The 19,522-nt window shown below is 36.5% G+C and overlaps 1 protein-coding gene across 3 annotated transcripts in view; it reads left to right on the forward strand.

The window, feature by feature from the left end:
* Nucleotides 1-869: 869 nt before the first annotated feature.
* The window catches only part of zfyve16 (zinc finger, FYVE domain containing 16), a 38,757-nt gene continuing 20,104 nt past the window's right edge, over nt 870-19,522 (forward strand). For all 3 annotated transcript variants that reach the window (XM_073829675.1, XM_073829676.1, XM_073829677.1), the window contains exons 1-4: nt 870-1,004; nt 1,861-1,974; nt 3,737-5,682; nt 7,227-7,323. In XM_073829675.1, the coding sequence (XP_073685776.1) occupies nt 1,905-1,974; nt 3,737-5,682; nt 7,227-7,323 (2,113 nt within the window). In that variant the 5' untranslated portion in view covers nt 870-1,004; nt 1,861-1,904. The remainder of the gene's footprint in view (nt 1,005-1,860; nt 1,975-3,736; nt 5,683-7,226; nt 7,324-19,522) is intronic.

The raw sequence follows: 19,522 nt of genomic DNA on the forward strand, positions 1-19,522 counted from the left end.
ACGTCTCTAATTTTATTTGTGATACAAAAACGTCTGGAAATCTTAAAGGTCTCTTTCCAGTTGACATCTTAAAGTTGTAATCTCCAAAAACCAATGGCTAAAGGAAGGAACACTGGACACTGCAAATCATTCTAAGAAATGTGTAATTATTATTATTATTTTTTGTTTTATATTTAAATCTTCCAGTTTTAAGAATGAAATATAATTTCTTAATAATTTCCTAAGTTTTGAGGGGAATGGCTTTAATTATCATCATATACTCCTTAACTGGTATATAAAATGAATGTTTTTCTAAAAACTATGAATAGGTAAGCACATGACCATTACTATTCAAAAGTTTAGAAAACATTTTTTCTAAAAAAAAAAAAGAGATTTATTTTGGTGTGTGATGCATTTATTATTCCAAATTAAGCATTTGTGAGGGAAAAATTGTATTTGTATTAATCATCTATGATAACAATACCTGTTCATGAAAATTGTAAAATATTTCTAGTAAGCTTGCTTAAAATTACAATTAAGGAGAGATTCAATACATTCTAATTATTTCCAACTAATGAACCGGAAGTCTCACCCATAGCCTAACTTTCGCGTTGAATAAATTCATCTCTTCACTTTAGATCTAATTCAGGTTAGATGACACTTTGAATTTAACGTTGTTTATGTATATGAATTGAACTTTTAAAACTGTTTGAACATTTTAATTATTTTTCCTACGAAAAGACGTTTCATAAGGTCATAAACCCTCACAGACTCATTTTTTTTTTATTCCTGTCAAAAATTAAATACGACGCTACCCTGACTAAGGTCTAAAATTGTCCAAAAATAACGCGCGTCCCCTTTAAGAGCTAGTCTTGCGCCGGGTGGAAATGGTCGCTCACGCAGTCGACTGTGGAATTTACTGAGGAAAAAGAAAACATTAGCTAGGTGCTAACAGTGAAATACACTAACGTTTCATCTGAAAACCGCCAACAGACGAAGACGACTGGACAATGACACTTATTAAGGTAGCTAACGAAGCGGAATTATGTCATAAAAAATAACATTCCAGTCACCTGGGTTGTATTTATGTTTGTGTGTGATTAGACGCTAACAGCTAGAAGCTAGTTAGCAGATTGCTAATGATAACTCAACAGCTAATATAACTTTATGAAAATAACGAGTGACTGTTTGTTTTTGATATTTTAGGGTTGACGCTAAGACAGCTTTATTTTTGTGTGCTAACGGTTTCAATGGTGTGCTTTATTAGTTTTTGACAGTGCAGTGAGCAGGTAATGTTAACTAAATGACAATCATATGGGTAATCAGAGACTCTTTATCTTAGCTAATTTATAGTGTTATTATTAATATTGAAAATACTAACACTGATAAGCACTAAGTGAACGTTATCCAGTTAATTTAGATTAATCGTTTTGAAACGAAGCGTAATATGGTAACGTTAGCTCATGATTGTTATCATAATCTGAGTTTATTGATTCAGTTTGTTGTTTTTGTATTTATAGTTTATTCCTTACATAATGTGTTCTTTGTCAAATCTGTGATTTGCACTGTAGACCTGTTGAAATCACACTTCCACTTTTCACTTCAATAAATCACTGCAAACTGAACATCTAAAACATTTACTGTGAATTCAGATGTTGAAAATATTCAATCTTAAAGTTATACAAGTATTAAACAATAGCCATATATATTTGTCCATACCTTTTACTTATTTATATTTGAGTGTTAAGAACAGCTGGTCTATTTTTTTTTTTTGGTTATCATTGTCAGTAACTACTAAGTCATACTCCCAAGTAGGAAAAATGTCATATTTGTGGAAAAAGGTATGGTTTTTAACTTGTGGTTCTGTCCCATTTGCCCCAGTTTCTCTGCAGGGGTAAGTGAGGTGTATCGTACCCCGTCCTAGGATGGACAGTTATTTTAAGGCTGCTGTGTGCGACCTGGACAAGCTTTTGGATGACTTTGAACTCAATGCAGGTTTGAGACTTTTGCTTTAATGATATTGTAGTATTACAGATATTAATTTCACACTTTTCATTTGGTGAGTGCACAATAATTCCTTTAGGGTGAATAAATGTAAATTCGGTTATGTATTTAATTGAACATACATTCTGTATAATATTTATATATTTTATAGTTTATGTCAAAAGTTTTATGATACCATGTTGGTTGCTTAACTTAAATTTTGTGTGTGTGCTATGTACTATGGATTAAAAAAAAATTTTTTTGAATTATTTTTTTTTTAAATATTATAAAAAATGTAAATAACTGTTCTCTGTTACTCCAGTCTTGATTGTCAAATGATCATTCAGAAATATGATGATTTGCTGCTAAATTATTATTTGTTATTATTGGTGCTCAATTATTAATAATTGTTCTTATTATTATCAATGTAAAAACAATGTACTGCTTCCTATTTTCATGGAAATGGTGACAATTTTTTTTTAGGATTCTTTGAAAGAGAAAAGTTCAAAAGAACGGCATTTATTTAGAATAGAAATCTTTTGTAAGATTTACATTTTGTCATACTTCCCCCCAAACCTTTTAATAGCAGTGTATTACAGTTTCCTGAAAATATGAAGCATCGTAATTATTTATAGCAAGTGACACTGAAGACTGGAGTAATGATGCTAAAAATGTTAAATATAAATGAATTATTTTAAATTACAATAATATTTCCACATTATTTTTTTGTGGTTTTTATTTATTATTTTGTATTTTTTTGTAATAAATAATGTATATATAAATAATATGCTACCAGTCAAAAGTTTTAGAACCGTAAGATGTTTAATGTCTTTTAAAGAAGTCTCTTCTGCTCACCTGCAGAAAATGCAAAAAAGCCTGCATTTATTTGATCCAAAGTACAGCAAAAACATACAGTACAATTCTGAAATATTTTTACTATTTAGACTAACTGTTTGATGTTTGAATATATTTTGAAATGTAATTTATTCCTGAGATTTCAAAGCTGAATTTTTAGCGTTGCTACTCCAGTCACACGATCCTTCAGAAATCATTCTAATATACTGATTTGCTGCTCAAAAACATTTATTATTATTATTATGTTGAGAACAGCTGAATGAATTTTTTTCAGGATTCTTTGATGAATAGAAAGTTCAGAAGAACAGCATTTATCTGAAATAGAAACCTTTTGTAACATTATAAATGTCTTTATCATCACATTTAATCAATATAAAACGTCCTTGTTAAATGAAATATTAATATCTATAATTTAAAATATAAAGTAAATTATACTGACTTCTTGGCTTTTGAATGTTATAATGTAAAATGTTACAAAATATTTTTATTTCAGATAAATGCTGATCTTTAGATCTTTATATTCATCAAAGAATCCTGATATAAAATTCACTAAACTGATTTAAATATTGATAAATAGTAATAATAAATGTTTCTTGAAAAGCAAATCAGCATATTAAAATGATTTCTGAAGGATCATGTGACACTGAAGACTGGAGTAATGATGCTGAAAATTCAGCTTTGATCACAAATAAAATTTCAAAATATATTCAAATAGAAAGCAGTTATTTGAAATAGTAAAAATCACAATATTACTACTTTTACTGTATTTTGGATCTAGTAAATGCTTGGTGTGCAAAAGAGACTTCTTCAAAAGACATTTAAAATCTTACTGTTCAAAAACTTTTCACTGGTAGTGTATACAATATGTTTTCATGTTAGCTACATTATAAATTAATATGATGTTTCACCTGATTTTCAGAGGAGCTTGAGAACAAGCCAGCCACTTTTGCAAGCCCTCCTTGTCCAGACTCCACGATCGTCCCTGGTCACCATTTGGACCTTCAGAGCTTCATACCAGAGCAACACACAGTCTCGCAAGCACTCCCAGATGTCAATGCTCTGCATTATGGACTTACATCACAAAGTATTACTTTAAACCAAAAAGATTCCTATTCAAATGAACGGCCGCTCACAGGTGTGGACCTCCTGTCCTCCGTCGATAGCAGAGGCATCAAAAGTTCAGCTCCACCCTGTCCTGACCGGTCGTTGAAGCCTGTTTGTGACCTGGTGAATGATACGGGTTCTGCAAACCTCCAGCAGGCTGATAGTCAGGAGGACTTTAAAGAGCTGGATGTTCCTCGGAAAGAAACTAATGAGGAGCTTTTAGTGGACTTTGAGAGTCCTGTAGATGTTTCTAACCCTGGTGAATTACCAAAACAAGACTCTGAGATTAACTATAGCTCCTTCAGCCTGCTGGATGTCATATTACCAGCTGTTGGTGACCCTCATGGTCCAAGTAGCATCTCTCCTTTGGAGTGCAATCTAATTGAAAGTTCTTGTCCTGGAGAATCAAATTCCAACGATCAGAACAGATCAGAACAGGTCTCGGTGAACCAGGAAGATGTTAGTAAATCAATTCCTCATGCTACAGATGAAGCTATTTCAGCATCTAGTGAAGAGCATGCTGTATCGCTCCAGCCAGATTCAACAGATACTCAACTCTCTGAAGATCTGAGTGTCAAAAATCCTGAAGATTCAACTGGAAGTCCTCCTTCAGAGAAGGAACCTTCTCTATCTTGCTTGCCGATGGCTGTATCTATGTGTGGATCCCTTGTGGCGTCTTTAGACCCACAGGCAGCACTGATTGAAACCAAAGATGAAGCTGAACTAGAAAAAAAATCTCCGATTCAAGAGGCTGAAGAGTTAATTCTTCCTTTAGAAGAACCAACACCTCCGTTCTCCGCCAACAGGCCTGATTCCTCACCTGAAGATGAACCTGAGCTAGTCCAAATCTTGTCCAACACAGAAAGAGCAACCGCTGTCTCAGGCTGTTACCCTGAAAGAAACTTTAAACACAACCTGTCGCAAACAGAGAAAGAGCTGTGTGAAAGCAACCCGTCTCCACCCTATTCAGAAAGCCCAAATTATTCCTACGAGTTCAGTATGGCCAACGATTACCTTCCTGAAAGCGACCAGACGGTTATGATGGTTACAGACGAGGAGCTGGACGCCTTTCTGATGGGTCAGGGTGTGGAAATCAACTCCGACGCAGGCGCAGAAAAATTCGTAGATGACGGCTTTTCAGAATTTAACGGAAACGTGGAAGGCTTTTTAGATGAGGAACTGCAGAGCTGTAAAGTCGAGACGTTTGCTTCTCCTGAAAGCGATGGTTCACTTCAGTATCTGGAGGAGAGCGAAGGGTCAAACGTTTCTTCTTCATCTCAGGACAGCAGCCCGCTGAGGACAGACACCACGCAAACTATCAGCCATGAAAACGTGACCAGCCCAGTTGAGATTCAGTCAGTTTGTGCGCCCAACCAAGACTTAAATTATGGTGGGGCGAGACCAAAGCAGCTGTCCAACCAAACCGTACGACCTCCATCTGAAAGACACCGAAGTGGCCTTGCTGAATCCGACGTGCCAGGCGTTTCTGCGGAGAATGGCTCACAAGTTTCTCCCAACCAAGATGAAAATAACTGTGAACCCCCTTCTTATCAGCAATATGATCCTGGTTATGGTCATGACGAGCTTTCAGAGCCTCCACCATACCCTGGAGAGAGTCCTGATCCACCTGGACATGAGGCTGAAGGTCTGGGGTCAAAGCAGCCCCCTTGGGTGCCAGACTCTGAGGCTCCTAACTGCATGAATTGCGAGCAAAAGTTTACCTTCACCAAGAGGAGACACCATTGCAGAGCATGTGGGAAGGTAAGTTTGTTGTCTCTCAGTGTTGGTAGCATGTACAGTAAAAATATATTTATTTTTTAAGAAATTAATACTTTAATCAGCAAGGGTGCATCAAATTGATCAAAAATGACTGTAAAGACCTTTACACTACGAGTCAAATGTTTTTGAACAGTAAGATTTTTAATGTTTTTTTAAGGAAGCTCACCAGGCCTGCATTTATTTGATCCAAAATACAGAAAAAGCAGTAATACTGTGACATATTTTTACTATTTAAAATAACTGCTTGCTATTTGAATATATTTTAAAATGTGAATTATTCCTGTGATCAAAGCTGAATTTTTAGCATCATTACTCCAGTCTTTACTGTCACGTTCCTTCAGAAGTCATTCTAAGTAATACTTTCATTTAGCAAGGATGCTTTAAATTGATCAAAAGTTCTTCTAAACTTTCTATTCATCAAAGAAACCTGAGAAAATTCTACTCGGCTGTTTTCAACATAATAATAATAATAAATGTTTTTTTGAGCAGCGAAACATCATATTAGAGTGATTTCTGAAGGCTCATGTGACACTGAAGACCAGAGTAATGATGTAATGATGCTAAAAATTCACAGGAATAAATTACATTTTAACTTTGGATCAAATAAATGCAGGCTTGGTGAGCAGAAGAGACTTCTTTAAAAAACTAAACTTTAGAACAAAAATATTATGCATTAAAAAATCTCACCTACCCCAACGTTTAATTTGATTTATTTTATTATTTATTTATTCAAATTGTATAATTGACCATTGTCCCAGGGAGGCGATTTTCCATTTTGATTATATTACTCTGCACTCTTTCTTCTCACATAACAAAATAGTTTAAACTCTGATCAATATTTCATGTCCATGTATTATTTATCAGGTACGTGTCCACATAATAAGCAAGATATTTACAGTCAGACACTCAGTTATTTTAAAATAAATCACTTTACATTTGCATCCTGGTCACCCTGTCGGAGTTTATTTAGCGTAAATTAAGTTAATCAGTGTCTTAGTAATGTGTTTGCTTCAGTTCTGAAAGTGACTTTGTAACTTTGTGTAGTAGTTGAGCGTGCCCTGACTTTTGGAGGTGAAAGGCAAATAACCGCAGTGTGAATCAATGAATTAACATGCAGTCAGCTGTGCTGATTTTGACCAAAGGTCCGTGACACAGTCCTTCCATTGTGTTCTCGTTTTTTTTATAACCACAGGAAAGCCTTAAACCTGTAGTCCACTGCCTTAGACAGCAAAAGTACTCATTTTATCTATTGGTGCGAGGTCTTTTGTTTTCATTACGTCAGTGTGTGGCTCATTCTGCTCTGGAGGTGCTAAATATAGAGGCAGATTTGCCGGGTCAGCACGGTGTATTTTTAGCACTGATATAGTTTCCCGCTTGAATTGCTGCACCGAGTTGCTGTTTTCAAGACATATTGGGCCAATAAATAAAATGGGCTAAAGGACACCAGAGAGTTTTCTCCAGGATTATGTTTGATGAAGTACTGCGTTTATCCAGTGTTTGAGTGAATAATGGTGTCTGCTTTGCAGGTTTATTGTGCGAACTGCTGCAACCGCAAATGCAGACTGAAATATCTGGACAAAGAGGCCAGGGTTTGTGTCATCTGCCATGGTACCATTCAGAGAGGTGAGTGCTAAATCACTTTAATATACTCCCGAGCTGGCTTAATAAAAACTAATTCAATATGTTCAAGTGGATGCAATCCACTGCACTGTACCTTTAAAAATCTGTTTCATCAACGAAACATTAAAGAGATAGTTCCCCCAAACATGAAAGTTTCATTTTTAAGCAATGCACTCACCCACATACCATCCAAGATGAGTTTGTCTGTTCACTAGAACAGATTTGGAGAAATGGATCCTCTGCAGTGAATGGGTGCCGTCAGAATGTCTGAACAGCTGATAAAAACACCACAATAATCCACAAGTAATCCACACCTCTGTAGCAAGGCTGTACGCTTACTTTTTCTTACTTAAAACATGTAGGAGCACAGTCAAAATTTCAGGAGCACATTCTAAACAATAATTAAAAATCTCATTACGAGGTGATATTTGACTCCTTAAAGTGATTTACAGGGGAATTTAGTCTTTACCTTTACCTTGCCATTTTTTTTTTACTTTATTAAAAGTCATCTTTTATGTCACATTTTTAAAAATATATATTTTTTTAAGCTTTTTAAAATTTCTAAGTAAAACAACAGAATAAGAATAAGTTACAAATCAAATAAAATCAGTATTAACAAAATTAATTTGTACTACAGAGTAGAGGTCTGCGCGGGACTGCTTTTCTAGTCCCGCTCTTGCCCGCTCCCGTGAGGTTTTATTCCGCACCCACCCGTTCCCGCTATATATTCACGCTTTGTTCACCCGCTGCCCGCTTAGAATAATTTTCTTCCCAACCCGACCGTTCCCGCTAAATTTAGTTCTCGTTTCCAGAATCTCACATTTAACCATTAGGAAACAATACCGAGTATATAAAACTTTTTTCGCAATACATCCATTATATTTCCATGTTCCACTTTTAAGACTTACCTATTATAGCCCTGCATTTCAGCCAGTCATAGATCAAATGCGGGCTAAAATGATATTTTAGACATTCAATGGTGATTAAAAAAAATGCAGTGCTGGTGGAAACACCAGACCAGGCTACCATGACTACCATGAACATGATCAAGAGCGGCTTGGACGGTCCTGTCAGCAACATTGAGCGCATCTTCAGCGCAGCTGGAAGGGTTATGCGTTCAAGTGCACGCAATAGGATAAAGCTTGCCACAAAGCACCGGCAAAAATAATTACCATGACTGTGAAATAGTAAGGAGATATTTTAATTATTTATAAACTGTTTTCTGAGTCAGTGATGAAGTTAACGATCCTCCTCATCCATCTCCTCATTGGACGCGTCTTTAGAGAAAAATGCATCTTTACGGATTAGCTATATAATAAAAGATTTTTTGTTTTCCATTTGTTTTATTTCGTTAAAGGGATAGTTCACCCAAAAATGAAAATTTGATGTTTATCTGCTTACCCCCAATGCATCCAAGATGTAGGTTACTTTGTTTCCTCATAAAAACACAAACGAAGATTTTTAACGAAAACCGGTGCAGTCTGCCAGCCTTATCATTGACGTGGATGGGCACCAGACCTTTAAAAGTAAACAAAAACATGCACAGACAAATCCAAATTACACCCCGCGGCTCGTGATGATACATTGATATCCTAAGACACGAAACGATCGGTTTTTGTGAGAAACTGAACAGTATTTATATCATTTTTTACCTTTGATACATAGCCACGTCCATCTGTAATGTGCACGAGTTTGGCATCAGTCACGTCACATGTGCACGCGCTCTAGCGTAGAATACGCAAACGCCGGAAGCGATCTGTCGCATGTATACAGCACTCATTGTTTACACAGTGCACAGAGATTGTGGGTATAGCGGCTATTCAAAATGGTAATTACTTGCGCGTATCTTGATTGTTTAAACCGATTTAAAGCTAAAAGATTACGTTAGTTTGCGCAAACTCATCCGGGACTTTTCACTGATTTCCCCTTACGACGTTTGCGTATTCTACGCCAGAGCGCGTGCTAATGTGACGTGACCATGGACGTGACTGATGCACATGACAGTTGGACGTGGCTGTGTATCAAAGGTAAAAAATGATATAAATACTGTTCAGTTTCTCACAAAAACCGATCGTTTCGTGTCTTAGGATATCAATGTATCATCACGAGCCGCGGGGTGTAATTTGGATTTGTCTGTGCATGTTTTTATTTACTTTTAAAGGTCTGGTGCCCATCCAGGTCAATGATAAGGCTGGCAGACTGCACCGGTTTTCGTTAAAAATCTTCGTTTGTGTTTTTATGAGGAAACAAAGTAACCTACATCTTGGATGCATTGGGGGTAAGCAGATAAACATCAAATTTTCATTTTTGGGTGAACTATCCCTTTAAGTACTAATTTAAAGCTTTCTACATATATATTGATCACGTCTGACAAAAAATATCATTTTTTTCCACTGAAAAAAATGTAACTGATCGCGCTTGTGCCTCCATGTCCTAAAACGCGTAGTTTCCACTCTCCGCAAAAACTATTGGACATGCGCCTAATAGCGAACATTTATATATTATTATTATTATTTCTATATATTATTTAAATCTATAGATTTTATTATAGCCAATTCCTGATTTGAGAAAGCAAATTCAAACGTAGAGTAGGTCAACTTACTGTCTGCCGCCGGCCGCTTGAGTTACTTTAAGAAACAAAAAGCTTACGTTTAACGAACAAAAAATGCTCTAAACACTTTTTCTAAATTAACTTAATAAAAAAGAAATGAAATTATAACCACTTTGTCATTTCATGCAAAACTGAACTATTTTAATTGCCAAAACAGTAGTATAAGTTGTTTTAGCAAAGGGGAAAAAGACGTGGCTTTGCGCTCTGGAGTAACGCTGATAAACTGAAAAACAGTTGCCCACAGAAAAAACACCAGTAGTACCCCCACTTTCAGCCCCTATGAGACATTGCCAGTAAAATGCATGACTGGTCCATGAGTGTAGCGAGTGCATAACAGTTTTGATCGCAGGATGTAGCCTACAGATGCTCGATAAGAATGAGTAAAGTGCAGATTTGCTGTTCAGAAAAGACGTCAGGAACGGGATATTGTTACCGCCTGCTCCCGTTCAAATTACACCAGAGTTACCGACCGCAACCGCTTTTATTTGGAAATTTTTTCCCGCGTCGCAAGAAATCTGGTCGGGTCCCGCGGGAGAGCCGCGGGAATGCAGACCTCTACTACAGAGGTGGCACAGAAGAACACAAAAGTGGCTTGTAGGTGTATTTTCATATGTTTAATGAGGCTCAGAAGTGGCACGAGTGCAATGAAATTCATAAATTCATGTTGAGATTGATGTTTTAAATATAAAATGTTGATTACAGACATATTAAATGATTTAAATAACTGAAAATGATTTTAATAAATGAAACTAAATCTGCCAGCATGTGCCGGCAAGACACTGATTTAATTACTGAATCGTATCATTCATTTGATTCGTTCGAACGGCTGATTCATTCAGCAATAAAGCAAGTGACTCTTTATAAATGGGTAGTTGAGTCATTTCACTAGATTTGTATAAAAACGCATGTTCTTTCATAAACGAAACACCGTTGTGTTTGAGCGGAGATGCGCAGTGGCTCAGTTTGTGACTATTTTGGACGACGAAATGGAGCAAAATCAGTCAGTAGTGTTATAGTCAGACGATGTAAGTCACTTAACATTAACTTATTGTTTATTGAACTGTTGTATTAAATCAATATCTCATTTACAAACTCCCTTAAAAACCATTAAAAGCTTTCACTTATCTTAGTTCACTGCGATCTCACAAAGTCCCATTATAATCAAGGAAGCTCTGTGCACTGCACAATCAATCTCTTATTTACACTCTCTCTACACTTTGTTTATGAAAGGATTTGTGAGATATGTCCATGATACATTACTCAACATTGTAAAACATGTCGAAACCTTTGAAGCTCACCTCAAACACAAATATTCTGATCGGATCAGTTGCACATGGCGATCAACTCTTGGGTGATCTGAGGGTAAATTTTCAGCAAATGATCATTTTTGGGTGAACTATTCCTTTAAAGGGCATAAAATCTGTGGCAGTAGTTCATGTCAGTGTAAAAATGGGTCATATGAGCCATGGTTTATTTTTAGCTGTTGTATTGTGATAAACACAAACTAGGTTGATAGGTTGAGGAAGAACTACTCAAAAGCATTCTTTGCATCAGTATTGTGATACTGGCATCAAGTCATTGAAAGAGGTTTGTTGGATGCACTCAGTTATGTTTTTCTTGATTATGTTATTCTTGAAGCCCATTTGAACATAAAACGATAACTATAATGATCGTTATCATTCAATAGCTGGAAAAAAAATCATTCTGAAAGAATGCATTCATTTATTCAATATTGTTATGGTTGTAGTATGAACTATATTCTTTGAAAAATAGAACAGGTTTAACCATTTTAAAATCGTAAGAGGATAGTGGAATCCACACAAAAATAAAACGATAACAACATAGGGAAACAATATAGTTGGAATCACTTTCAAAGCTTTTTGTTCTGATGAATGATAAAAACATTGACAGCTGAACCAAATTGTTCCTACTTTAAAGTGCATGCTGAAGTCACATTCGCACTACATTCTATTATTAAAGTCCATGCTTACAATAACTATAATGTGATCTTTTATTAGTGTGGATGCTGATACAGCTAATATTGTAAGTGTTGTTTTAGGTGTGAATCAACACACTATTACCAACCTCAGTCATTTGATATATTTATTTTTAGTTGGCAGTGTATTTCAGTGTATTTTTGTCATAGGCACGTTAAGCAAGACAAACTGTAGTTGGTTACTTTACATGTTTGCAAGATGTTGTGAAAAGTTTAAAAGTTTCTGATTGTCAAAAGGCAGACGCTAGCTTTTGTGCAAGGACAAGTTTGCCAAGTTTTAACCAGATTTTTATTTTTATAATGTCAGTAGAGATTAAAATATGTGTAAAATCTGTAAGTCCTTTGTATATACGTACATATATACGTATTGTTACATACGTATATATATGCATATGTATATCCCTGTTTATTTGTCAGTCCGCTGGATGATGCAAAGCAGCCATTTTACACTATATCCTGCTTTTGAGAGCTACAGGGATTTTGTTAAAACTACAGATGAAAATTCCACATTTGCTATTCCTCCTCATAGTCAGTCGGATCAACAGAGGGCAGTGTCGAGATCAAAAGTGCATTATGAAGTCTTTGATAAAACGGATTGCCGGATCCTTTTTTTGTGTGCGTTTTCTCTGGTGTAGCACCAAGGGGCAACCTTCCGGTCTCCCTCGTGAAACCAACACGGAAGTGACTGAAACTGCAATTCATCGACTGGCCGCTTGAGGCTGGCTGCAAAAGGGAGTCAATCCCATTGACACTCCATGTTAAAATGCCCAACTTTACAGCAGAAAAAAGTATGTTTACAGCCTGGTTCAAAAAATGGTTTTGGTCTATATAGCTAGTTTTGCCCTTCATGTCAACTGTGAGGGGGTGAATTTTTTTATAACTCATCAGTTTAAGTTATATTAAGCCTTAAAGTTCAGCATAATTAAGGGCGTGGCCACTTGAGTGACAGGGGGATTGCCGCTGCTGTCACCACTGTCGCTCTAGGCGGGCGTGGTTTCAGCAACCAGCTCCACCCACATCCCGCCTTTTTGCCCATTTTTGATTATCCGGGAGTGACGCGCGAATCCCGCCCACTATGAGCTTCAAATTAGCGCTTCAGAATCCTACGGGTGACGTCACGGATACTACGTCCATATTTTTTACAGTCTATGTGTAGCACAGATTTCATTCAGTGTTTTTTTTTTGTGTGTGTGTGTTTTTACTGCATAGACAGCCAATATTTATTATATGTAGATCTTGCCAGTAGTGAATTCCCAGTTTAATTACTTATAACTATACTTTCTTAACCTTCTGAGGTTTTTTTGTGACATTTCTGTTCTTAGTTGATGCAATGCTGTGTTATTTTAGTATTATTAATATACTTTTATAGGATTTATTAATATATATATTTTTTATTATTTTTATATTTTCCGATTTCCTTTTTAATCTTAGTTTAGGTTTATGTAATGTTTAGGTATGTAACGATATCAAAATCTCACAATGTGATAATATCACGATATGAAGTCCATGATGCGATATTTATTGCGATATTTAAAAAAAAAAAGACAAATGAAGAATTTAACAAAAAGACAATTTTGTACATTTTAAAGCTAAATTATTCTATCTAATGAACCTTTGGTCAAAGTTCAAAAATTTTTAGTTCAAAATTAAGAGCTCCAACCCATGTACTTAACTAATTAAACTTAAGTCAGAAAAAACTCAGTGAATTGACTACCGGACTTTTTTTAGTTCTCATATACTGTCTAATTTACATTTACGACTAATTTACATTCACACTGGTGTTTTAGGAAGACAAATAAATTAAAATAAAATAATAATAACAACAATGACAGTAATAGCCATATATTGTAAAACAACTGCACTGTAAAATAAATGAAAATGAATATTTCATAGATAATATTTTTGCTTTACACTACAGTAGGGAAATTACAATACTTCCTAATTACTACACTTGAAATCGATATTTTGAATTTGGACTGCAGTAACATTACTAGCAGTCAGCAATCCATACTGCACTTTTAAGCTTTTATTTTGACAGTACAGCTTTTATTTTGATGGAAAACTCCAGCTTAAGTGAAAAACAGGCTTACAAAAACGTGTCTTACTACAAATCTAGTGAAATGCTGTAATCATCTGCCAAAAAACAAAACTTAACTGGTGGCCGTTGCATTTCCAAACGCACACTAAACTCACAGCACATGCAATAAATGAGTTTACTGCATTCACTGTAACCTGAGCCGTTTTGAGGCACGGAAAACACCGGATCACGAGCTGATCACCTGAACAAAGTGACTTGAAGAGAGCCATATTGTGCTTTCAGGTTTAGTTGATTTGACAGATACTGTGCCAAAGCATAATTACCCAAAACACAACTTTAAAGACCTTTTATGTTAGAATAAGAAGTTAAAATGTATTTTAAAAAACTTTTTGCTCGGAAGACCTGTCGTTTGATATCATCATGTGATAGCAAAACTGTCTCGATATTATCGCGATCACGATATCACGGTATTGATAATATCATTACATCCCTAGTATTATTTATGTACTCTAATAGTATTTATTCATATTTTGAATTGGCTTTTAATATTATAAAGTAATTTTTTCATGTGCCTGTAATGTTTATTAGTTTTTGAATGTTTTATTAATTGTAGTGCTTAAATTTTTAATCAAGTAAGTGTTTTTTATTTAATTTAAACTTTACTACTTTTTAGTTTCAATTAGCAGTAAAACCATGGCTCCCTTGCCTCGCTTTTAAAAGAGAGCAGAAGCTTTTAATTAGTGTCCAACTTTTTTTTGTGGACCAAACATCTGAAGCTCTTTTATTTTTCAAGGGCTGATTTAATGGAGAAGATCAAGGCTTATTTTTTATTTATTTATTTTTGTCCTGGACGGTCTATAAAAATAGGCTGGCACACGGTGTGTGGCCGAGCGTGCGGTCCATTTGCACATTAAAAAGGACATTCATCATAGAGCGTCAGTGCTGCGAGTCGCCAGCCAGCTCTCGCAGGGTTTGGTGCAGGGCTGGGTGGAGCCAGGGCACTGGTGCATGTCCTTGAGTGTGTGTTTGTGTGTGTGGTGTAGGACCCACCTGGTGCAGTATTCGTGACACTCTCTCTCATTCACTCTCCGGGATGAGGAATAGAGTTAGACACACACATAAACACACACACATGCACACATCTCGTCTTCAGGCGAGGAGGGTTTGTCACCACTCTCAGCCCAGGGCAGCCATTTAATACGACCTCTGTGCGTGCGTGTGATGGACGGACTGAGCTTGCACTCACAGCCAGAGACGTTCGCCTGGTCCAGGACAGACGAGAACTCAGTGTGAGCTTGCGGAAGTGAGCTGCGCCCCGTCCGGAATGAGAGAGGCTCAAGGATGCGCCCTCTATCTCACTCGCACGCGGACTCTTTCTCGTTCGGCAGCAAGGGGGACACTTCCTCCTTCGCTCGGCGCACACTAACCCGGTCCTGGGAGACTAACATGCAACCCGTGATTAACCTGGAAGAGAGTTAATTTAGGATGAGGTAAGCTCACTGAACTGAATCGGAATTGAGCCCTCTTGAGGCTTGAAGTGTAATTGATCATCTCATTTGGTTAGCTCCTTAAGTTTGTAACTTTTTTGCACCGTCTTTAGTGAAGGACGTTCCGTCCTGCTGGTTCTTGGCTTCGCTGTTGCCATCTGTCGTGAGCCAGCATATTTCGGCTTTCGTGCTTTTAGCTGACATGTTTGCAGGTGTCACAGGCAGTGCCAGTGTAATCAGGTCGATGAGCATCTATGAGCCTTAATCAACACAATGCAAGCACGGCTGACTCACGGATGGAGGAGGTGTCAGCACACTGGGCTGTGGCTGCGCTGGACGTCCTGTTTCTTGAGTTCGGTTTGGTGGCCCGTTGCCCATCACTTTAATAACAACAGTGCCGTGATTGACGATCATTGCTCTTGCTTGTAAACGCTTGATGCGTTTGATTTATTAGAATGTGACTCAGCCGAATGAGGTTTGTACTTTGGACTTTAATCATCGTTTGGTTTACCACAGGTCAACAGCTGAGCGTACGTTATATACACTACCGATCAAAAGTTTGGAGACTAAGAGTTTAATGTTTTTGAAAGTCTTCTGCTCACCAAAGCTGCATTTAGATGTTCAAAACACTGTAAAATTGTGAAATATTATTACAATTTAAAATAACCGTTTTCTTTTTGAATATGTTTAAAACTTTTTGTGATCAAAGCTCAATTTTCAGCATCATTACTCCAGTCTTCAGTGTCACGTGATCCTTCAGAAATCATTCTAATGATCTCAAGATACATTTCTGATTATTATCAACATTGAAATCTGTTGCTGCTTCATATTTTTGTGGAAACTGTGATGCATTTTATTTTTCAGGATTCTTTGATTAATAGAAAGGTAAAAAGATCAGCATTTATTTGGAATAGAAATCTTTTGTGACATTTTAAATGTCTTGACTGTCACTTTTAATCAATTTAATGCATCCTTTCTAAATAAAAGTGTTCATTTCTTTAAGAACAAACATCTTACTGACCCCAAACTTTTGAATGGTAGTGTATATAAATATATTTGACATTTCAACTCACTTGAACTCCTTTCACTGCATTTTAAAGTGGCCGTTCACTCCAAAATGAAAATTCTGTCATCATTTATTTATGTTTTTCCAAACCCATATGACTTTCTTTCTTTTGGGAAATAGAAAAAGAGAAACGTTGTCACATTTCTTTTTTTTTTTTTTTTTTAATAAAATTAAAGCATATAAACCAGGGCTTGTCATAAAAGTAGTTCATACTTCCAAATGTTATATTAAAAGTCATCCAGAAGTTATATGTGTGCGGAACAGATTAAAATGTTTTCACTCAGCTGCAGTGGAGGGCAAGATTTTCAGTCTTCAAAGGTACTTTATAGTACTTTTGTCCTAAATTTCTCTTTTTGTGTTCAGCAGAAGAAAAAAAAATATCATAAAACTCCTGTTTTCTGAAGTATGTGTGAGTAAAACAAGATATTAAATTTGAAGCAATTTAGGATGAGACTTTGATTGGACAGTTACATATTAGATAAAATATTCTCTGTTTTTTTATTATATAGTTAGAAAAATCAGGTAATATTAGATATTGAGTATTATATTTTAATGCAGAATACTCAAAACAATGTTTTTCTTTAGTAAAATGTGCACTGATGAATTGTTCAAAAATACCAGGAGTATTATTTAAACCATAAATTGCCTTAATTTATATTTTTTAGGCTGTTAACTAAAGTTGTGCATAGACATAGAAAGTTTAAAAGAACAACATATTGATCTTTTTTACATTATAGATGCTGTTACTCTGACTTTTGATCAATTCAATGCATCCTTGCTGAGTGAAATTATTAATTTCTTTCCTAAATAAAAAAAATCTTACTCTCCCCAAACTTTTGAATGAAGTGTGTATAAATATATTTGACATTTGATTTTGCACTTTTACTGCATTGAAAGGGGCAGTTCACCACAAAAGGACAATTCTGTCATTTTAATTCCAAAGCCATATGGCTTTCTTTCTTTTGTGGAATACAAACAAGAGAAACATTGTTGCTTTTCTTTTCCATAAAATTAAAGCTTGTAAACCAGGGGTTGTCAATCTCAGAAAAACCACCATAAAAGTAGTTTATACTTGCAAATGTGTTATTGAAAATCATCCAGAAGTTAAATGTGTGAGGAACAGATTGAAACCTATTCACTCAGCTGCAGTAGAGACAAGATTTTCAGAAAATATTTACAAAGACATGGACGACAAAACGCACGTCTACACAAAACTACTTTTATGGTACTTTTAGTGCTAAATTTCTCTTAGTGTGTTCATCGGAAGACCAAAAAAAAAGTCATAAAACTTAAGGGTGCATAAATGATGACTGAATTTAACTATTAACTCCAAAAGATATTAGAATACTAGTATTTTCAGCAGCTAAAATGGTTTTAAGTCAGTTTTTTTCATCTTTTGCTGTAGTGTGTCAGTAGGAAATATCAGTTTACATTTCCAAACATTCATTTTGCAATTAACTGTAATAATTATTTGTAATCCAGTGAGTTTTTTGTTTGCACAAGGAGTCTGACAACAGCCACACAGAGATCTCATCATCATCCAATCTGTCTGGAATGACTTGAAGAAACAGAACAAACTGAGACAGACTAAATCCAGAAAAACTGTGGCAACGTCTCCCAAGATGATTCAGGAGACATGCAAAGCTACCTGAAAAGACGAAATGTTGATTTAATTTAGTTAATAGAAGTTCATTGATAAAGAAAATCTATTTATGACATTCTTTTTTTAAAGCATCCTTATTTTACTGCATTTTTACTAGGGATGCACCGAATCCAGATTTTTGGGGTTCGGCCGAATACCGAATCCACTGTTTAAGATTCGTCCGAATCCGAAACCGAATACCGAATCCTACTCGCATCCTTAATTACACGTTTTTAGCTGTGACTGTCCAGCTGCCGTACCTGAAGTTGCTGCATTTTGGCTGCTGTCTGTAGATTCCTTCATGCAAAACTCGTATTCTTTTGGATGTTTTAGGGGCCGTTCACATGTAGCGTCTTTTGCGCGCTCAAATTCGTTATTTTAAATGTAGACGCGCGGCTTGCGCGCGCATAATGGAAGCGACGCGGTCGCGACCCGCACGCAGTGCGACGCGCTCGTTTTTTCCAGGCGCATCCGCGCCGCATCGAGATAAAAACATCTCAACTTTTCAGAATGCAGCAAGCGCTCCGCAGCTTGGAGCTAGAGCGCAGCTGATGGTTGCTTAGAAACAGCAGATGCTTCCGGAGCGTAAGCGCCCGAACGCTTTGTTGACAAGGAAGAAAGCGGCGCGCCTAGCGTTTTCCACGCGTTTTTAGGCGCAACATGTGAACGGCCCCTTAGACGCAAATGTTTTAACATCGGCGATATGTTGTGTACTGCTTAGGGTCCTTGCCACCACGAGACAAATTGGCATTGCAAATTGAACATAAAGCTCGACTTGAATCGCCTTCTTTTGGTTGAAAGTACTGCCAAACAAAACTTTTTTTGCTTACGAGTTCCATTTTCAGATTCTTACAGCCTACTACATTCGAACGGGTCCTATGTAGCCTAAACACCTTCACGTAATCAACGGCCGTGTGACGTCGTAGTGCAAGTCTAGGGTTCGGTTTCGGTGGAAAATAAATCTAAGGTTCGGCCGAAACCGAACCCCGTCAAAAAGCCCAGGATTCGGCCGAATCCGAATCCTGGATTCGGTGCATCCCTAATTTTTACACAAGTGCCTAAAACTTTTAACAGTACTGTAGCTTTGCAGGTAGATCTTGGAGACGTTGCCACAGTTTGTTCTGTTTCTTCTAGTCATTCCACACCATCTCTCTGTGCATTGGCTCCTTTTGCAAACAAAAATCACACTGGGTTATTGCAATTAATGGCAAAATGTTTGGAAATGTAAACTGATATTTCCTACTGACACACTACACACAGAAAAATAGGGGTTTAAAACTGTACCTTTAGGAGTACAACAGCTTGTCGCCAGAGCAGTACCTTTAAAAGGACATCTTTGTACCTTTTTTACCCCTATAGGGT

This window comes from Garra rufa, chromosome 23 (genome assembly GCF_049309525.1).
Source record: "Garra rufa chromosome 23, GarRuf1.0, whole genome shotgun sequence".
NCBI lineage: Eukaryota > Metazoa > Chordata > Actinopteri > Cypriniformes > Cyprinidae > Garra > Garra rufa.